This window comes from Schistocerca nitens, chromosome 4, assembly GCF_023898315.1.
Source record: "Schistocerca nitens isolate TAMUIC-IGC-003100 chromosome 4, iqSchNite1.1, whole genome shotgun sequence".
Classification (NCBI taxonomy): Eukaryota; Metazoa; Arthropoda; class Insecta; order Orthoptera; family Acrididae; genus Schistocerca; species Schistocerca nitens.
This window is the reverse complement of record NC_064617.1, coordinates 63,703,513-63,724,009: the sequence shown is the minus strand read 5'-3', so window position 1 is coordinate 63,724,009 and position 20,497 is coordinate 63,703,513. Positions and strand designations below refer to the sequence as shown.

The window sequence follows — 20,497 nt, the reverse complement described above, 5'->3', positions numbered from 1 at the left end:
TGAGTGCGAAAATTCATGTGGAACGCCAGAGACGGTGACGCCAAATGTCTTCTTTGTTTTGCTTCCTAAAGGAGAACAGGAAAGCGTAACAATACACACGTATTGGAGGATAGCAAGGATCGAACCCGAGCTAAAGGCTGAGCAGTCTCGTGCGCTATTATAATTGGTTCATGCATATCAGAAACAGTATCCTTATGTGACCCTCTCTCAGTTCTCAGTGTCATACCATTCTGATAAATATTACTGGAAGCTGTAGCACTGATGTACACAGTCGAATTGTTGTATGGTTTTAATGAAAACTTCTTTCTCAAACGCACTCGGTATATATTCTGGTGAAACGTAATAATAATATATGAATCTCATTTAAAATGATAATTCATTCTAATAGTTCGTACTACAATTTCGTTTACAAAGTGTGAGTGGTTCTTTGCGCTACATCCACGTTTAAGGCAGGTTGTGTCGTAGAACGACGTAAAAAGAAGTACAACATTCTCCTTTTCTTTTGTAGCGTTCATATCTAAGCCTCTGTCTGTCTCCGTTCTGCAACACTCTACACGATATGGCTTTCCAACACTATGTACTATGTGAAGTAATTACGAAGGTATTGTTAACGTTGTGTGAGCAGTCTATGTCGCCAGATTTAACGTTATATTTTGTTCGAAGGGGATTTTAAGACATTTTTCACGCAGATTCATTTGATTAAAATGTTTAGAAATTGTAGTGTGAAAACGTGTGTATTGATGCGAATCTCAGTGTCAGAGGACTCGAAAGAACGAACCTGGTGGTGAAATAAGAGAAATTTACTTAAGACCATTTGATACGTGTACGGATTAAGAGCCTGAGAAACACTCATTATTGATGAACAACAGAATAAAACAAATGAGTCTTAATGATTCTTAAAGCCGCAAATGAATCAGTTTAAATCATGAAATGGAAGAATTTCGATGTCCAAAAAGCAAATGCCAGAGAGATGACCACTACTAGAATGTAAAACTGTGAACTGCGGATTTCGTTAGCAAATGTAACACAACAGTTTGAATCCAGTGTTCAAATCTCACACTTAAATACAGGGATTCTTATAGAACGTGGAATATAGTGTGAAAAGAGGACAAAGTTGCTGAAGGGCCTTTGATTATCGCCTCCAAGTGAAAGGTATTGTTTGGTACTATCCACATCAAAAAAAGTTTCTCATTACCCTAGTTCACACAACTCCTATAGATAGACTTTGACTGTGGATGTTGTATCACAGACACAGTCCCTCTCACTGTTGAGAGACGTCACTAAACCCGCCCAAAGATGTAAACATCCATGCATGGATCAAATAGTTCAAATGGCTCTGAGCACTATGCGACTTCTGAGGTCATCAGTTGCCTAGAACTTAGAACTAATTAAACCTAACTAACCGGACATCACACACATCCATGCCCGAGGCAGGATTCGAACCTGCGACCGTAGTGGTCGCTCGGCTCCTGACTGTAGCGCCTAGAACCGCTCGGCCACTCCGGCCGGAGAACCATGCATGAGCAGCGTCTATTAGATAGAGGGGATCCGTCAGCCGGTCAGTTCCAGTCATTCCACCAGGAAGGCGGCACATGGCTCGTGTTGTCTGTAGTTCGACCATGCCTAGACGGTCAATACCGCTGTTCGGTCGCGTCCGCATTGTTCTTTTGTGCCAGAAAGGGCTCTCAACAAGGGAAGTGTCGTCTCGAACCAAAGCGATGTTGTTCGGACATGTAGGAGATACAGACTGACAGAAACTGTCGATGACATGCCTCGCTAAGGCCGCCCAAGTGCTACTACTGCAGTTGACGACCGCTTCCTACGGATTGTGGCTATAGGACATCTTGTTACGACTCTAACTGCGCGCAATAGGCTCCATGATGAGCAACGTCACTCCCGACGTCCATGGCGAGGTCCATCTTTGCAACCACGACACCATGCAGCGCGGTACAGATGGGCCCAACAATATGCCGAATGGACAACTCAGGATTGGCATCAAGTTTTCTTCACCGATGAGTGTCGCATATGCCTTCGGCCAGACAATCGTCGGCGGCGTGTTTGGATTCAATCCGGTCAAATTGAACCCCTTACACCTACTGTCCAGCGAGTGCAGCACGGTGGAGGTTCCCAGTTGTTTTGGGGTGGCATTATGTGTGGCCGACGTACGACGCTGGTGGTGGTGGAAGGCGCCGTAACGGCTGCACGATACGATAGTGAACCATATTGGTAGCATATTGGCGAGGCATTTGTCTTCATGGACGACAATTCGGACCCCCTTCGTGCACATCTCGTGAATGACGTGACCCTCCAACCGCTCTGAGGGATGTTTGCCGAATCGCCGTTGAGGAGTGGGACAATATGGACAAACAGTGCCTTGATGAACTTGTGGATAGTATGCCACGACGAATACAGGCATCCATCAGTGCAAGAGGACGCGCTACTGGGTATTAGATGTACCGGTGTTAACAGCAATCTGGAGCACCACCTCTGAAGGTCTCGCTGTATAGTGGTACAACATCCAATGTGTGGTTTTCGTGAGCAATAAAAAGTGAGGGAATGATGTTTATGTTGGTCTCTTTTCCAATTTTCTGGAAGGCTTCGGAACTCTCGGAACTTAGATGTTGCTAAACCTTTTTTTGATGTGTGTATTTTCAAACTGCCACTACAAAGCAAAATCCACACCGGAGGGAAATTGGATCGTCATGTGTTTATTTTGGTTTTGCTTTCTCTTGAGTAACTTACCTGCTTTTATGCTGGCCTGGACTTCCAGTGTATTTGTGTTTGTCGAAGAGTACACTGAAATATGCATATCGTTGTGTTAGTCAAAGATTACACTGAAATATGCATATCGTTGTGTTAGATAAAGTAAGGCGATAAAAGCGTAGCAAACGCGGAGGTAAAAACCACTAGTCAAGAGAACACGAAAACACTATTCGTAGTTAGAAGTTTAATTGTAACGGTTGCACCTATTATAAGTGTACGTAATGTGACCACGTTGAGCATATATGGTATGCTGAAACTCTGTGAATAGTGATGAAACCGGTAATTTACACGAGTAGTTGCATGACTCAGAAGTAGGTGCCAGTCCTACAAAACAATAATAGCTTAATGTAACGAAAACAAAATGATTTCCAAAAACTCTATAATAAAAATTAATGTGATTGCCTTCATAAATGAGACATGTTCAGGATTCAGTCTAATTAACCAGAATTTTCTTTTGCACTAATTATATTGTAATAACTCTTCACATTGGAAGACCGTACATCTGCTAAACCATTGTCGAGAGATGGTCGTCTGTCAACAGGTATGCAGGGGCAGCCCATTTCTCCCGCTCAGCTTCGCGCGCTGCCCGAGGGCAAGATCCTGCCGCAGTACCTCAAGGACTTGGGCTACGTGACGAGGGCCGTGGGAAAGTGGCACCTGGGCCACCACTCGAAGAAGTACACGCCAACGTACCGAGGGTTCGACTCACACCTCGGCTACTGGAGTGGCCTGGTTGGCTACTATGACTTCATAATCCAATCTGGAGTAAGTTTCCCAGTGACATTTTGCTCTTGCTGGTGGGAATGGTTGTAGGAAGAGGTGACACATAAGGCATAACTTCTAAAGCCTGTCCAACTTTTGGTACTCATATCTGGCAGAAAATCTTCTGCCGACTAGGACAAACCTAACAGTCGTAGAGTGGGAGATGAATGTGACTAGATGAGGGACGGTGATGATATGTAAGAAACACAAGGGATAGTTGGAGTACACAGGTGAATTACAGTACAGATAGAAAAGTTATGGGACTACGGTGCTTCTAACGCCCCCAGGCAGTGTTTCAGTGTGGGAACGTGTTGGCGTGTAAGATGATGAGGACTAAGGCTTACGTTCCTTCCTCTACGTAATAATAGTTTCAAATAAACGAAGATCTAGGCCAAAACAGTACAACAAGAGTCAGAAACCAGAGTTATTTCAACCAAATATTTGATTTCTAATAGGTATACTACTTTAATGACTGTTATCATTTATCGCAAAATGCAGTAAATAAAACTAATAAGTCACATCACTCGGTTCAATGTATACTTTATGTTAAACATTTTCGTTAATGTAATTATCAAGAAGACGTGCTAGGTGTTAGTTCCCCGGTTTGCTTTATAGCTGGATCTCGTAGTGATGGTTTTTGATCAGTATAGAAGACAGAGCTCTGTATAAACAATAGATCATCACAGCAGGCGGAAGCGTCTTCGACATCTCACGCTTTAGGGCCAGATGTAAAATCCGGAACGAAGCAGGACAAGATCTGCACTGCCAGACATTAAAGATGTAACACAGTGAGACAAACGTCAGGTTGGCATGGGGCGTTCAAGACGTTTGGTTACGCAAATCAGCGGCATTTCAGCGAAATCGCATGCAATAGGTAGCACTAACATCGTCGTCATTCTAAACATAGGGAAAGATTACGCAGCGGATTTCTCATTCAGATATCTCATTTGAGTATTGATTATTAAAGACCTTGCTATGCCTAGTCTAACGAAGAAATATGCCTACCAAGACGTGTCTCCATTCGAGAGCAGCAGGATCGTAACATTTAAGGACTGCGGGCTATGGTTCAGTGAAGTAGTCGTTAGCGTAGGTCGGGTTGGTGCGGCTGTCATGTGATCTTGGAATTTATGGGTTCAGGAGAACCCTATCGGCCGCCATGCATGATTCCAACGCATCATTTGGGTTGTCCTTCCTTTACATCAATGTACAGTCGCTTAGTAGTGCAAAGCCACCAGGACCAGATGACACACCTAGAAGAATCCCACTTTATATCGCTGGGGCAACGAAGGATGCCCATCAACTGGAACAAAGCACAGTTATTCCAGTTTTAAAGAAGGGTCGTAAAAAAGATGCACACGACTATAGAGCCTCATTTTTCTCGTTAGTGTTTTGTAGAATTACGGACCAAGTTTCTTCTCAAGAATTATGAAGTTTTTGGAGAAAGAAAATCCTATCTTTAAAAATGAATATGGGTATTGCAAACAAATCTTTCGAAACTCAGCTCGTTCGGTTCCTCCATGATATCCACAGCGCTGTAGACAACGGCACTCACGTTGGTGCCGTGATTCTTGACTTCAGGGAGGCATTTGACACCGACTTGCACTGCCGTTTAGTGATAAAAACTGCGAGCTTATCGAGTATTGCAGTATAGTTGCGACCAGATTCAAAACACTTCCTTGCAGATAGAACTCAACACGCCGTTCTTAACGGAAAAATCGCCAGATGTAAAGATAATTTCCAAAGTGCTCCAAGGAAGTGGAATAGGACCCTTACTGTTTACAATATATATAAATCGTCTAGTAGAAAGCGTCGGATTATCTTTAAAACTGTTCGCAGATGACGCGGTTGTCTATAACAAAGTAGCAACTCCAGAAGAGAGTGGCGATTTTCAGAATTACTTGCGGAGAATTGATGAATGGTACAGAATCTGGCAGTCGACCCTGAACGTAAATAAATGTAATATACTGTGCATTCACAGGAAAAGAAAGCAACTACTTTACGACTACTCTATTGATGAGAAACTGCTGGAAACCGCATGTACCGTAAAATATCTAGAAGTATCTATTCAGATTGACCTTAAGTCAAATCATCGCGTGAAACAAATAGTATCAAAAGCCATTGCAGACTGAGATTTATAGAAAGAAACTTAAACAAATATAGTTCATCGACGAAGAAAGTGGGTTATATGGCATTTGTTCGACCGATACCTGAGTATTTTTCATCAATATGTGATCGTTGCCAAGTAGGACTGACAGAAGAGCGGCGCATTTCGTCACGGGATCATTTAGTCGGAGTGAGTGCGTTACCGACATGCTCAAGGAACCCCGGTGAAAATTTAGAAATTTGTGGTAAGTTCCTATGGGACCAAACCGCTGAGGTCATCGGTCCCTAGGCGTACACACTACTTAATCTAACTTAAACTGAGTTACGCTAAGGACGGCACAAACACCCATGCCCGAGCGAGGACTCGGACCTCCGACGAAACGCCGGTGGCAAACCTTACAAGAAAGGCATTGTGTACCACGAAGAGGTTTACTATTGAAATTTCAAGAGAGAACTATCCGGGAACATTCGGACAACATATTACGTCCAGCCACATACATCTCGCTTAATGACTACGACAAGACATTAGAGAAATGAGAGCTAATACAGTGGCTTACCGATAATCATACTTCCTTCGCACCTTTGACGAGTGGAGTAGGGTATAGGGAATTAGATAGTTGCACCTGAAGTAACCTCTGCCTCACACCATGAGGTAGCTTGTGGAGTACGACGTAGATGTAGATGTAGGTAGCGCCCGAGAATGCAGAAATATAGTTCGAGCGACCACAAAGGATAAGCCACGTCATATACCTTGACATGGGAACTTTGCTTGTCTGCAGCTACGGGTTTCCCCACAGCAACAGTGCGTCGACGTGTGGAACACTGTAGACTGACACCATGACGACCATCGTTTCAGATTCCGTCGAGGCGGCAGAAGATGGAGGGGGCCCGACATTGCTGCACCGAATGAAAACTATGGCCACAGGAGTATGACCACGTCGTCCTTTCAGACAAATCCTCGTTCACCACACAGCAATAACGATAGAGGTATTGATGCATGCAGGCTCCGATTAGAATAAACAGTAACGACTCAAGCAGCTGGCATGATGGTATGGCACACAACACGTTACTTCTATTTCACAAACCCGCAATTTGGTCCGCAGTCAATACATTTCCGATGTGCTAAGAACACTGTGTCTTACTTCAGAGGTGCCTCTAATGCCATCTTTCAACGAAATAACGTAAGACCACATGATTCGTGTGCTGTGGTCACCTTCCTGTACATTGAGTACACTGACCAACACGTTCTTCAGATGTTTCAACCACTAGAGCTCCTGAAAGACTGGCATGGCACCACCCGTCAGACGCAACGATATAGGAACTGGGATAGCACTGGAGCAGAATCGAATAATTCATGCGTATATGTAATCCAAGCTGACGTCGGCCCTACGTCCATCGACAATGAACCTGTTGTTGCAGCTTCCTGACGTGCTAGCTCTGGGTACTAAATTTTGCAGTGTATGTCTTCCAAATCAATTACAAACTCGGTTATGGGTTTTTACCATTATAACGTATACACTCACTGGCTATGATATTTGCCATCGTTCCGAGTGCTGCAAATTTTAGTGGTCAGCAGCGGTTGTTGATATAACCCGCTTGGACAGCCGAGCATGTTAACGCGACACGTCTGCGGCACGGAGAAGTGAGAATGTCCCGGGTCCATACCCCTCGCAGATTAACGTTGTGGACAGATGAGCTGGATAGGCTGGGTATGCTTTTTAGGTAGTTTCCCACATAAAATCTGGTAAATAACGGACTGGTTCCGCCTCATGTAGCCTTTACGCAAACACTTGAGAACGTTATCGCACCTCAAAATGAGAGCTACACTAGATGTATACTGATAGGAAACACAGGAAACCGTGGGGAGACGCGGCGCGAGGAACGGCATATGACCATCTTATGACACTAACTCTGCCAAAACCGATGTAACAATGCGACTGCGCAGACGAAAAGGCAACAGAAAAATAATAAGAAAGTTTTGACTTCCATCGGGATCCACAGTCTCTAGGTGTTTAATAAAGGAATTCATTGTCCGTTGTACATCTACATCTACATCTACATGGATACTCTGCAAAACACATTTAAGTTCATCGAACCACCTTCACAATTCTCTAGTATTCCAATCTCGTATAGCACGCGGAAAGAATGAACACCTAAATCTTTCCATACGAGCTCTGATTTCCCTTATTTTATCGTGGTGATCGTTTCTCCCTATGTAGGTCGGTGTCAGCAAAATATTTTCGCATTCGGAGGACAAAGACGGTGATTGAAATTTCGCGAGAAGGTTCCGTCGCAACGAAAAACGCCTTTCTTTTAATGATGTCCAGCCCAAATCCTGTATCATTTCTGTGTCACTTTCCCCCATATTTCACGATAATACAAAACGCGCTGCCTTTCTTTGATCTTTTTCGATGTACTCCGTCAGTCCTATCTGGTAAGGATCCCACACCGCGCAGCAGTATTCTAAAAGAGGACGGACAAGCGTAGTGTAGGCAGTCTCCTTAGTAGATCATTTACATATTCTAAGTGTCCTGCCAGTAAAGCGTAGCCTTTGGTTAGCCTGCCGCACAACATTTTCTATGTGTTATTTCCAATTTAAGTTGTTCGTAATTGCAAAACCTAGGTATTTAGTTGCATTTACGGCTTTTAGATTACACTGATTTATCGTGTAACCGACGTTTAACGAGTTCCTTTTAGCACTCATGTGGATGACCTCAGACTTTATTTACGGTCAACTGACACTTTTCTCCACATTCAGATATTTTTTCTAAATCGTTTTCCAGTTTCTTTTGTTCTTCTGATGATTTTATTAGTCGATAAACGACAGCGTCATCTGCAAACAACCGAAGACGGCTGCTCAGATTGTCTCGCAAATCGTTTATATAGATAAGGAACAGCAAAGGGCCTATAACACTAACTTGGGGAACGCCAGAAATCACTTCTGTTTTACTCGTTAACTTTCCGTCAACTACTACGAACTGTGACCTCTCTGACAGGAAATCACAAATCCAGTCACATAACTAAGACTATATTCCATAAGCACGCAATTTCACCACGATCCGCCTGTGTGGTACAGAGCCAAAAGCCTTCCGGAAATCCAGAAATACGGAATCGATCTGAAATCCCTTGTCAATAGCAATCAACACTTCATGTGAATAAAGAGATACTTATGTTTCACCGGAACGATGTTTTCTAAGCCCATGTTGACTGTGTGTCAATAGACCGTTTCCTTCGAGCTAATTCATAATGTTCGAACACAATACATGTTCTAAAATCCTGCTGCATATCGACGTTAACGATATGGGCCTGTAATTTAATCAATTACTCCTACTACCTCTCTTGAATATTGGTGTGACCTGTGCAACTTTCCAGTCTTTGGGTACGGATATTTCGTCGAGCGAACGGTTGTGTATGATTGTTAAGTATGGAGGTAATGCATCAGCATACTGGGAAAGGAACCTAAGTTAAACTTCCCGGCAGATTAAAACTGTGTTCCGGACCGAGACTCGAACTCGAGACCTTTTGCCTTTCGCGGGCAAGTGCTCGCAGGAGAGCTTCTGTTAAGTTTGGAAGGTAGGATACGAGATACTGGCAGAAGTAAAGCTGAGAGAACGGGGCGTGAGTCGTGCTTGGGTAGCTCGGTTGGTAGAGCACTTGCCCGCGAAAGGCAAAAGGTCCCGAGTTCGAGTCTCGGTCCGGCACACAGTTTTAATCTTCCAGGAAGTTTCATATCAGCACATACTCCGCTGCAGAGTGAAATTCTCATTCAGGAAGCTAATTGGTATACAGTCTGGACCAGAAGACTTGCTTTTATTAAATGATTTAAGCTGTAGGCTGTATTGTACTTTATCGAAATCGTGGTATTAGCTAATTTCGATCGTGAGCCATCATCAAGCACGTTTAATTTGTCATGAGCTCGACGTGTAATACTTGACATGGTAAGTGTTCTTGATAATGGGTCACGGTCAGAATTAACTAACAGCACGCCTTCAATAATGCACAATACAGTCTACGACGGACAATGTATTCTTTTATTACACAACAAGAAATATTTGTTGATGATACCAGCACGTATCTGTAAATAGAGTGCCCAGAGGCATTAATGTGGCCATATGTGACGATCCTAAATAACCACCTTTTATAATGCGGAACACTGTTAGGCGTACTGGAAGAAAATCAGTGAGTTACTAACCTCCTTCCCCATGGAGCACGTCCGTATCTCACCACTGACTTCTAGTATCAGCCGCACGCAGTTGACGTCAACAAGTGTATGGGCCTGAAGATGAGGTTGTTACAACGTTGAAACTAGTTGCCAAGCTAAAATCGACACCTTAAATACAGCTGGAGGAATTTCTTCATTTCTAATATGAAAATCAGTGAGGTTCTGGTACGTACCGGCTGGTATGTGGAGCCATGCCTACCCCAGTCTCGTGGCCAGCTGAGCCTGGTTTCTCGGCTGGGACCACATAGCGCGAACAGCCCGATTGAGGCGGTCCCACCGTAAGGTGGCATCATTTTGAGCCACATTACAACCACCACTCCGGAAAGAAGACCCTTTAATAGTATAAACATCGAGACAGGAAACCAATAACGATGCTGACATCGGCTAGGGATCTTAATTTGAAGTAGAATATCTGCACGTTGGGCGATAGTGAAGCGGACAGGCCTGAGAGCTGAAGACAACAGCGCCCGTAAACTACTGGAAACCCCAGGCGGGTGGACCGCGGCTTAGCGGGAACCACGTGGTCGAGGACAAGGAGAAGACACAGGGGCTCGCTCACAAAACGCGTGGCGGTGTGCAGGGGGTTTTCCAATCGGCCGGAGCGGAAGCTTCTGGAACAGTCTGGAAGCTTCTAGCAGCTTCGGTTGGTTGCAAAACTGAGATTGGTCGGCGCTCGGAAACGAACGCCTTCCAGCAACATGATTGGCCACGCACATTAAAGGGGGGAAGATATAAGAACAGGAGCTACGAAAAACCGTAGCGACTGAGAAACACTTGTTCCTGGGGCGTCGAGAAGAGAGGTTGGTCCTGGCGAGGTGTGCGACCTCGTTAACGGGACAGAGGACTTGTAGCGAGAGCCTGAGGATCGTCTGGTCTTTCACGGCAGCCGTGGAGGTGCCTACGGAAGCTTTTGGTGAGGTAGAATTTATGTTATCTCGCTGAGGCGCGAACCTTTGCAGCGATAAGCGTCAGATCACTGTAGTGGTCGTACATTCGCAACGGCGGTTAGAGAAGTAAAGTAAATTGCTGATCACGTGTCTTTTTCGTTCCATGCTGAGGCTTCACGTTGCTAGAAGCGAGTCTAGTTCTAAATATAATTGCAATTGCCATAGCTGATGTCAGTATTCCGCGCTTGAATTAACGACCGCGAATATATCACAGGACAGTGCCAGACAGAGCGACTACCAAATGTGAATAGGCAGAACTAAAAAGTTGCTCGTACTGTGTAATCTTGTATAGAGTAAATTGCAGAAGAGTAAAGAATTTAACACTACTGAGTGTATCATTTCATAGCTAGTACTTTCCTTTGTCATTTTATTATCTCCTTATTTGTGTATTTCATGTTTGCAACCACCTCGTGGAGGCAGTGTTTGTAGTTCAGCACATCTGAACATTCTAGCATATACTGAGGATATGGTTAGACACCAACCAGATTTGCATACGACTAGTTAACGTCACATATAGAGCAAAGGATAAGCTTCTGGAGACCGTGTAAGTGTCAGGGCGACAAATTAGCGTTATATAATTTGTTGTGCAATATTTTTCACTTATATGTTCGGCTCGCAGTCTTACCCATCAGCAGGAAAGAACAAAACAGAAGCGGTAGCTTACACCACATATTGTCGATTGGGTTTCAATTCGGTGAAGTTGGTGACCAGGGGAGTACAGTGAACCCATGCTGGTGCTCTTGAAACATGTGCACTGCCAGCTGTGTGACATGTTGCATTGCCCTGCTGGTAGATGTCCTCTCCCACGAAAAGCAAAGTTGCGTGCAGTGGTGGACATGGTCGGCGAGGACAGATGTCCACCTGTGTTCACCCATTGTGCCTTCCAGTGTGACGAGATCACCCAGGAAGTGCCACGAGGACATTCGCCAGAGCATAACACATGCAGGGTGTTGGCTTTCTGGCATTTCGCGCCGCACACGCCAACGACAATCTGTCTGACGGAGCATAAAACGTTGTTCATTTGAAAAGGCCATCTGTCGTGGACGTCCAATTGAGGTACTGGCGTGCAAACTCCAGCCTTCCTCCCCTGTGAAGTAGTAGTCAGTATGGGTCGATGAATTAGGCACCTGCTGTGGAAGCACCTACGCAGCAACGAGGAGATATTGTTGGAAGCCATTGGTGGTTTGGGTGGTCCGTTTCACAATAGTTGCTCGTCTACTCGGTCTTACATATATCAGCAGCTCTTGTTCAGCCCTTTTACCCATGGCCCATGGTACGCCACAGTTGCATCAGCGCCGGCTTTCGATAGCGCCATTCTGCCAGGCGTAGGACGTTAAGAGAATAGAAGTTTTTGAAATGTGCTGCTACAGAAGAATGCTGAAGATTAGATGGGTGGGACACGTAACTAATGAGGAAGTACTGAACAGAATTGGGGAGAAGAGGGCTTTATGGATGGCACAACTTGACTAGAAGAAGGAATCGGTTGGTAGGACATGTTCTGACGAATCAAGGCAATTTGGTATTGCAGGGCAGCGTGGAGGGTAAAGAGATGAACACAGTAAGCAGATTCAGAAGGACGTAGATTTCAGTAGTTACTTGGAGAGGAAGAAGCTTGCACGGGATCGAGTAGCATGGAGACCTGCGTCAAACCAGTCTCTGGACTCAAGATCACAACAACAAAATCTTTTGGTTGGTCTTAAATGATTAATGTCACATGTTTCTCCTAATGTTATTAGTTCCTTTTCTTTCACCGCAGGATCTTTATATATCCTGTCATCTTCATCGGCTCTAATAATGTCTTCCTTTACTTCGTATTTTCCGCAGCTGTCGTGAAATTCAATAACTTGTACTCAATTGTTCGAATCTCACTTTTCCAGCTTACTGACAACAGTTTTTTCTGCTGGCGATTCGTTAGCGAGGAATGGTTCGTCTGCGACACTGAGGATTTCATCTTCTTCCATTCTCTTACTCCTAGCGGCCGTTGTTATTTCCTTACTATTGCTATAGATATTATTGGGACTGAAGACCACAACAGTAACAACAGTACACTCTAAATATTATTGGACTGAAGACCACAACAGCAGCAACAGTGTACTCTAACTGTGACAGCACGCAAACTGTCTACTATCGTAGACGTTTCGGTAATGCTTCCACCCTTAGCCCGAAAACCAGTGACTATGCCTTTATGGACGCAAATGAAGGGCTCCCTTTGATCAGTACGACAACGACTGCACTGTTGCCCGCATCCCCTCGACTCGCTTTGTATTCCCCCCCTACTTCCACCACCCGGCATTTGTACGTAATTATTCCACGCTGACACAGTTTTCTATGCCAAAGTAGTAACAACATAATATTGTAACAATTTACAGAACTACATGCAGAGAATTTATGATTGGTGTAGCCTCTGGTAGTCGAAATACATAGGAAATGAAATCCACTACTCTACAGCTACACTATTGATGGCATACAGCTGGAAACAGGGTCTGCCGTAAAATATTGAGGCGTAACTATCCAGAGCCACCTTAAGTGGAATGACCATATAAATCACATATTGAGAAAATCAGACTCCAGTTTCAGAAGAATCTTAAGGAAATGTAAATCACCCACGACACAAGTGGCTTATAAGGCCGATTCTTGAGTATTGTTGACCCATATGGGATCCCTATCAGCTGGGACTGATAGAGGAGGTTGATAATATCCAACGAAGAGCTGCACGTTTCGTCACGGGATCCTTTAGCTGGCGAAAGAGCGTTACGGTGATGCTAAACGAACTCCACTGGCAGACTTTACAAGAGAGTCATTGTGCATCGCGGGCAGAGGTACTATCGAAATTTCGGGACAGCACTTTTCAGCAGGCCAGCGGTATTGCCGCCGTGGTAACACCGTCTCCCGTCAGTTAAGCGCTGTCGGCCTGGGCACTCAGCCCTTGTGAGGCAAACCTGATGAGCCACTTGATTGAGACGTAGCGGATCCGGTCTCGGAACTGGTACACGGCTACGAGAGCGGTGTGCTGACCACATGCCCCTCCACATCCACATCCAGTGACGCCTATGGCCTGAGGATGACACAGAGACCGGTCGGTACCGTTGGGCCTTCGTGGCCCGTTCGCTAGAGTTTACTTTTCAGGAGTAGTCCGAGAACATATTACTTCTCACTAGATACTTCTCGCGTATTGACCACGAGGAGAATATCCGAGAAATTAGAGCCAATACAGATGCTTACCGACAATCATTCTTCACAGAGTTGGAGGGATCAGACAATGGAACCGAAAGTACCCTCTGCCACACACCATTTGGTGGCTTGTGGAGTATGGTGTAGATGTAGACGTAGATTCACGATAGGTGGTATTCAAGTTACTGTGACTGGCCTGTGTATCTCCCAAATATTCATAGGAATTGGTTCCTATTTAGTATGACAATTCTTAATGGGTACGTCACTGTGATGTTGAGAAAAGGTGTTACTGTAACCTCTTGTAGTAAGACGTCTGAAACACTTCAATACTTGAATTTCCTCGCGAGAAACGTGATCCCCAGCCCTTTTCACTGACGCTTTTCCGTAATATCATTGCAGAACATGAGCGGCTACGACCTGCGCGACAATATGCGGACGGCGTGGGAGTACTCCGGTCGCTACGTGACGGACGTTTTCTCGGAGGAGGCGGAGAGGCTGATAGCTGAGCACGACACTCAGAGGCCGCTCTTCCTCTACGTGGCCCACCTCGGCTGCCACGCAGGAGTGGCCGCCAAGTGGCTGGACGCCCCGCAGCAGGTGGTGAATGCCTTTGGCCACGTCTCGGACCCCAACCGCCGTCTCTACGCAGGTACGCCCACTCTCCTCTCTATCCCAACCTTATCTGACCCGTTCAGGGCGCCGGCAAGTTAATAAGGTTTTGGAAATACCACTGGTAGACGGTGGAGAGCTGCTCTCCCGGTCGCCACTCGTTCCGAAACCTGATGTCATTTGTGTACCCCACATACCTGCGTCTGGGGTTGTCCCATGTGGAAATGTAAGGATGTTTTTCAAGATGTTTACCAATAGTGCAAGTGAGGTGGAACGTGGGTACCAGCCCAGTATTCTCCTATTCGGATGTGAGAAACTGCCTAAAAACCACATCCAGACTTGCCGACACACTACCCCTCACCGTTAATCAGCCGGAAGAATACGATCCGAGGCCGGTACGTCTCCCGAATCCCACAAGAGGTGTGCTAATGCGCGCTGCTATCCAAGCAGGTCGCTGTATGCCTACACTCATCACACGGTCACATACGAAACCTTGCTGAAATTAAAAAAAAAAAAAACATATGTTTTCGTTTATTCTTTTATTTTGAGAGTAGAGGGAGACCAAGAGATGAATACACTAAGCAGATTCAGAAGGATGTAGGCTGCAGTAGGTACTGGGAGATGAAGCAGCTTTGAAGCAGCTTGCACAGGATAGAGTAGCATGGAGAGCTGCATCAAACCAGTCTCAGGACTGAAGACCACAGCAGCAGCAGCATTTATTTTGCTAGTCAGCCAACATGTATCAAGTTAACTTACCACAGTTATGACAGTTGTTGTCGGTATTCCTTCATTCAAGCTCTGGGTGTAGAAGCGCCTTCATCTCACCCTTTTGGCTCGAGCGGTTCTAAGCGCTTCAGTCCGGAACCACACGGGTGCTACGGTCGCAGGTTCGAATCCTACCTCGGGCATGGATGTGTGTGATGTCCTTAGGTTAATTAGGTTCTCGTAGTTCTAAGTCTAGGAGACTGAAGACCTCAGATGTTAAGTCCCATACTGCTTAGAGCCATTTGAACTATTTTCACCCTTTTGCACCAGCTTGTTTCTCGTCTGATAAAGTCCCAAACGTCACTATAGCTGCTTTGAAGTTATTTCAATTTTGTGTTGTTTCTGTTTGTTTACTTATCTGCTCTAGGATTAAGTATTGCGGTATTTAGGGTGCGAAACGATGAAACTGAAAATGTCTTTAGTCGGAAAGTGTCGTATTTATAAGGAGCCTCCACAGTCGCTGCTGTGCGATATTAATTTTTATTTCTTCCCTTTCACTACAGACCTGTTACGGCTGTTATCGAGTGACGTATACATTGTCAAGGTGGAATGACATACATGTAATATCACTGGCAGACATATTTTATTTGTTGCACTCTATTTTTTTAAATTAATTATAGTTTATATGATTGTAATTTGACGACTCAGCAGCTACGATGTCATACGACTATGCATTGGGACCTATGGAACACAAATGATTCTTAGTCCATACGGTGTCATTCATTCTTCTCGTATGACGATGCGTTTGGAAACTGAGTCCGTAGCTTTTCCCTCTTTTAGAAAACATTAGCGCTTTCGATTTTTTTTATACTCATGCCGTTAGTTTTCGTAATTTGGACCAATTGTAGGCTTACCTTGTAATATTTTTGCCTCTTTTGTTACTGTTTCTGCCAGTAAACGTCTCTGACGGCAAGAGTCCTAAATCCGCAGACACACTCGTTGTATGACTGACCTGTAAGGAGACATTTTGGCCTTTGAGGGTTAGCACTTCTTGCTGCAAAAGACTGTCGTAGTATGGAAGGTAATTTAAATTTCCTTAGTTTTTGCTTTCAAGGCTCCATTACGTAGTCCATCAACAGCAATCTTGTAGGTTAGATATTTAAAGCACATTCATGAGTTTCATTGTTTCGTATCTCGTGATTAAATTGATTGAATTAACCTTGGTATTCGATATACCTGCCCTTTTTTTCAAAATAAAATCGCAAGTCAATCTACTTCTAGCACGTCTTTCAGTACAATAATTTGCTCTGCTACTGCTTCACAGTCTTTAGTCTTTAAGCGTGTATCTGTTGCAGCTAGACTTTGAAAGGTGTGCCTGTTTAAGTATTAGCATTAATAACGTTTCCAAGTAGTGATGTACAAGCACTGATGTTACAGCTATATGCAAAGCGAAAGTTACAATGCCCATGAAAAGATAATTGATGCTAACTGGCTCACCATAATGCCTCAAGAATACTTACATAGCTCTAACCTGAGAACAGATAATAATGGACCTCCATGTCTTAGTATACTATAGAATACATAATTAAACAGATTCATGAGAGCAACAGGTACTCCCAATTGGTGTTAGCTTCACACCTGTTGCGGTCCGCAGTGCAAGGGGGCTGTCATCTATTCACAGTGAAGCTAATAGCTAAACATCTGTCTAAGGGCCATTCTATAGCACTCACACGTCTATCATACATATTAGATTGGTGCAAAAGTTCGTAACGTTCCCGTTTTCGTTGTTTTTCCGGTTGCCATAGGGATACATTTATCGATTCTCATTTTTTATTTGTACTTCACTGTTGCTATTTGATTTCACTTATCGTCATTTGGTCAACTGGAGACACTGAGTGGAGCTGTGGACGCTAGAAAATGGAGTGCCAGGTGAAGAAATCGGAACATTCTCCACATATTCTTCCGTTCGAGTTCAATAGAGAGATCACAGCAGCGGAGGCAGCGAGAAACATTTACGACGTGTATGAGGATAATGCTGATGGACAGAGCATGACAAGAAAATGTTTTTCTTGTTTCATGGTGGATATTTTTGACATTAGACTCTCTCCACGTTCCGGAATATCTTCAGGCTTTTATGAAGTTCATTTTAACGCATTAATTCACAATCATTAACTTCATTGTACTCAATAACTTGCAAATGTGATAAATTATGATCGTTCCACCATAGTGCGGTTTTTGCATGCAGTGGGGAACGTTCAAAAATTGGGTGTATGTCTACCTCATGCTCTGAGCCAAAATCCCATAAATCAGCTGGTGGCTATATGTACTGAAACTGAAAGTGAAGAAACGGCACAACTATGACGAGTTGCCAATTACTTATGTCCTATTACTTATGTCCAATTAGTTATGTTCAATTACTTATGTCCCATTACTTATGTGGTGGCAAACAGCCTCCACACTACATACATGACACCACTATACCCGGCGCTACGATAACTCCAGCCACTGTCATTCTTATTATTGCACTAATATGGACTTCCCCCCCCCCCCCCCCCCCCCCCCCCTAGAACCACGGACCTTGCCGCTGGGAGGCTTGCGTGCCTCAGCGATACAGATAGCCGTACCGTAGGTACAACCACAACGGAGGGGTATCTGTTGAGAGGCCAGACAAACGTGTGGTTCCTGAAGAGTGGCAGCAGCCTTTTCGGTAGTTGCAGGGGCAACAGTCTGGATGATTGACTGATCTGGCCTTGTAACAATAACCAAAACGGCCTTGCTGTGCTGGTACTGCGAACGGCTGAAAGCAAGGGGAAACTACAGCCGTAATTTTTCCCGGGGGCATGCAGCTTTACTGTATGATTAAATGATGATGGCATCCTCTTGGGTAAAATATTCCGGAGGTAAAATAGTCCCCCATTCGGATCTCCGGGCGGGGACTACTCAAGAGGATGTCGTTATCAGCAGAAAGAAAACTGACGTTCTACGGATCGGAGCGTGGAATGTCAGATCCCTTAATCGGGCAGGTAGGTTAGAAAATTTAAAAAGGGAAATGGCTAGGTTAAAGTTAGATATAGTGGGAATTAATGAAGTTCGGTGGCAGGAGGAACAAGACTTCTGGTCATGTGACTACAGGGTTATAAACACAAAATCAAATAGGGGTAATGCAGGAGTAGGTTTAATAATGAATAGGAAAATGGGAATGCGGGTAAGCTACTACAAACAGCACAGCGAACGCATTGTTGTGGCCAAGATAGCTACGAAGCCCACACCTACTACAGTAGTACAAATTTATATGCCAACTAGCTCTGCAGATGACGAAGAAATTGAAGAAATGTATGATGAAATAAAAGAAATTATTCAGATAGTGAAGGGAGACGAAAATTTAATAGTCATGGGTGACTGGAATTTGAGTGTAGGAAAAGGGAGAGAAGGAAACGTAGTAGGTGAATATGGATTGGGGCTAAGAAATGAAAGAGGAAGCCGCCTGGTAGAATTTTGCACAGAGCACAACTTAATCACAGTTAACACTTGGTTTAAGAATCATGAAAGAAGGCTGTATACATGGAAGAACCCTGGAGATACTAAAAGGTATCAGACAGATTATATAATGGTAAGACAGAGATTTAGGAACCAGGTTTTAAATTGTAAGACATTTCCAGGGGCAGATGTGGACTCTGACCACAATCTATTGGTTATGACCTGTAGATTAAGACTGAAGAAACTGCAAAAAGGTGGGAATTTAAGGGGCTCCGGAACGCCCTATACTTGCAATGTTAAAATAACGCTTATAAATTACATCTTTCCTCACAAAGTATTTGAGGTAGGAAGTTGAACTTTTTACAGATTATTTATTGGAATATGGGCTACTACGTAACACAGGGATTTTACAAAATTTTAGTTCAGTTATTAAAGATGATTTTTTTTCAATTGTTAAGAAAATTCACAACATTTTTTGCAATTTTTTATTTATGTATTAAAAAATATACAGATTTCTGGAAAAAGGCTGTGTTAAATTATGCAGAAGGTACTGTGAAACATTTACTGAAAGTTTGAAACAAATATGTTTGGAAGATCCTTAGAAAACATGTAATTAGTATGAGAAAATAAAAGTTTTGGGAATCGAGCGACAAAGATTGGATTAACTTTTTAGTGCATTCCAGGTCCGTAGGATGGATTATCTTCATCCTCTGCAAACTCCTCCTCAAGCTTCCTCTTGTTCCTCCTCCTGTTTACTCTTGCTTGTATTTCTAGACTCTTTACAGCCCTGTCTGCAGCCCGAAGGCGTTCCTTGTCTAAAGCAAGCATCGCTCGTTGTTGCGTTCGTAGATTTTGCTACCATTTTCTTCAGTTGCAGTTACTGCAACACTGTTCCAAAAGGTGGTCATGTATGAACACTTATCACATTTCGGTTGTATTTCACAGGCAAGTCCTACGTGCTTTATTATGGAGAGTTCCAGACCAACTTCACTACAATGAATACATCTTACACAGTTTGAAAAAGTTCCTTTGAGAACCGACATATCAAATATTTCATTCACATCCGATTCGCCCATAAAACATTCATAGTTTTCACTCATTGAACCAAGCTTCTTCTGAGAAGTATTTTCTTTCCCACTTTGACTGCTATAGGCAGGTGTACTTGAGAGGTTAGGTTCACTCACTTGGTTATCGTCTTTATTGTTTACAGTAATAACACATACCTTTGGCTTTCCAACATTTCTCCTTTTCTTAAAAGCCTTCAGAGGATTTTTAATAACTTTACTTTTACTCATTATTATACTTCAACAAAACAGAGACTCAAGAAACAGAATTAATTACGAATATTTTCGAGATAACGACAGAGTAAATAAACATGAAACAATCGACAATCACACCAGCGTTATATATTGAACCATCACAGGTTAGCCACAACACATACTTTATCTCACATCACTAAAATGTACCTGATGAACACGGACGTTAATAATAACACCATTTGACAGCAGTTTAACAGCGCCACAGTGGGTCACGCCCATGTAGAACACATTTCAAAAAAAATTTAAAAATAGTTGTAGTCTTCGGAATTGAGTAAATTGTATATCTATTAAAAGGTAATAGTCTGCAGATTCAGAAAACGCAAAAAAGTAAAAATTGAACTTTTCATGATTTTGAGCCTTTCCGGAGCCACTTAAGGAGATGGGACCTGGATAAACTGAAAGAACCAGAGGTTGTAGAG

The 20,497-nt window shown here is 43.7% G+C and overlaps 1 protein-coding gene across 1 annotated transcript in view; it reads left to right on the top strand.

Moving 5' to 3' along the window:
- Positions 1-20,497, top strand: part of LOC126251446 (arylsulfatase B-like) — a 113,324-nt gene that overhangs the window by 29,760 nt on the left and 63,067 nt on the right. The window contains exons 4-5 of the mRNA XM_049951873.1: positions 3,305-3,528; positions 14,368-14,617. Of these exons, the coding sequence (XP_049807830.1) occupies positions 3,305-3,528; positions 14,368-14,617 (474 nt within the window). The remainder of the gene's footprint in view (positions 1-3,304; positions 3,529-14,367; positions 14,618-20,497) is intronic.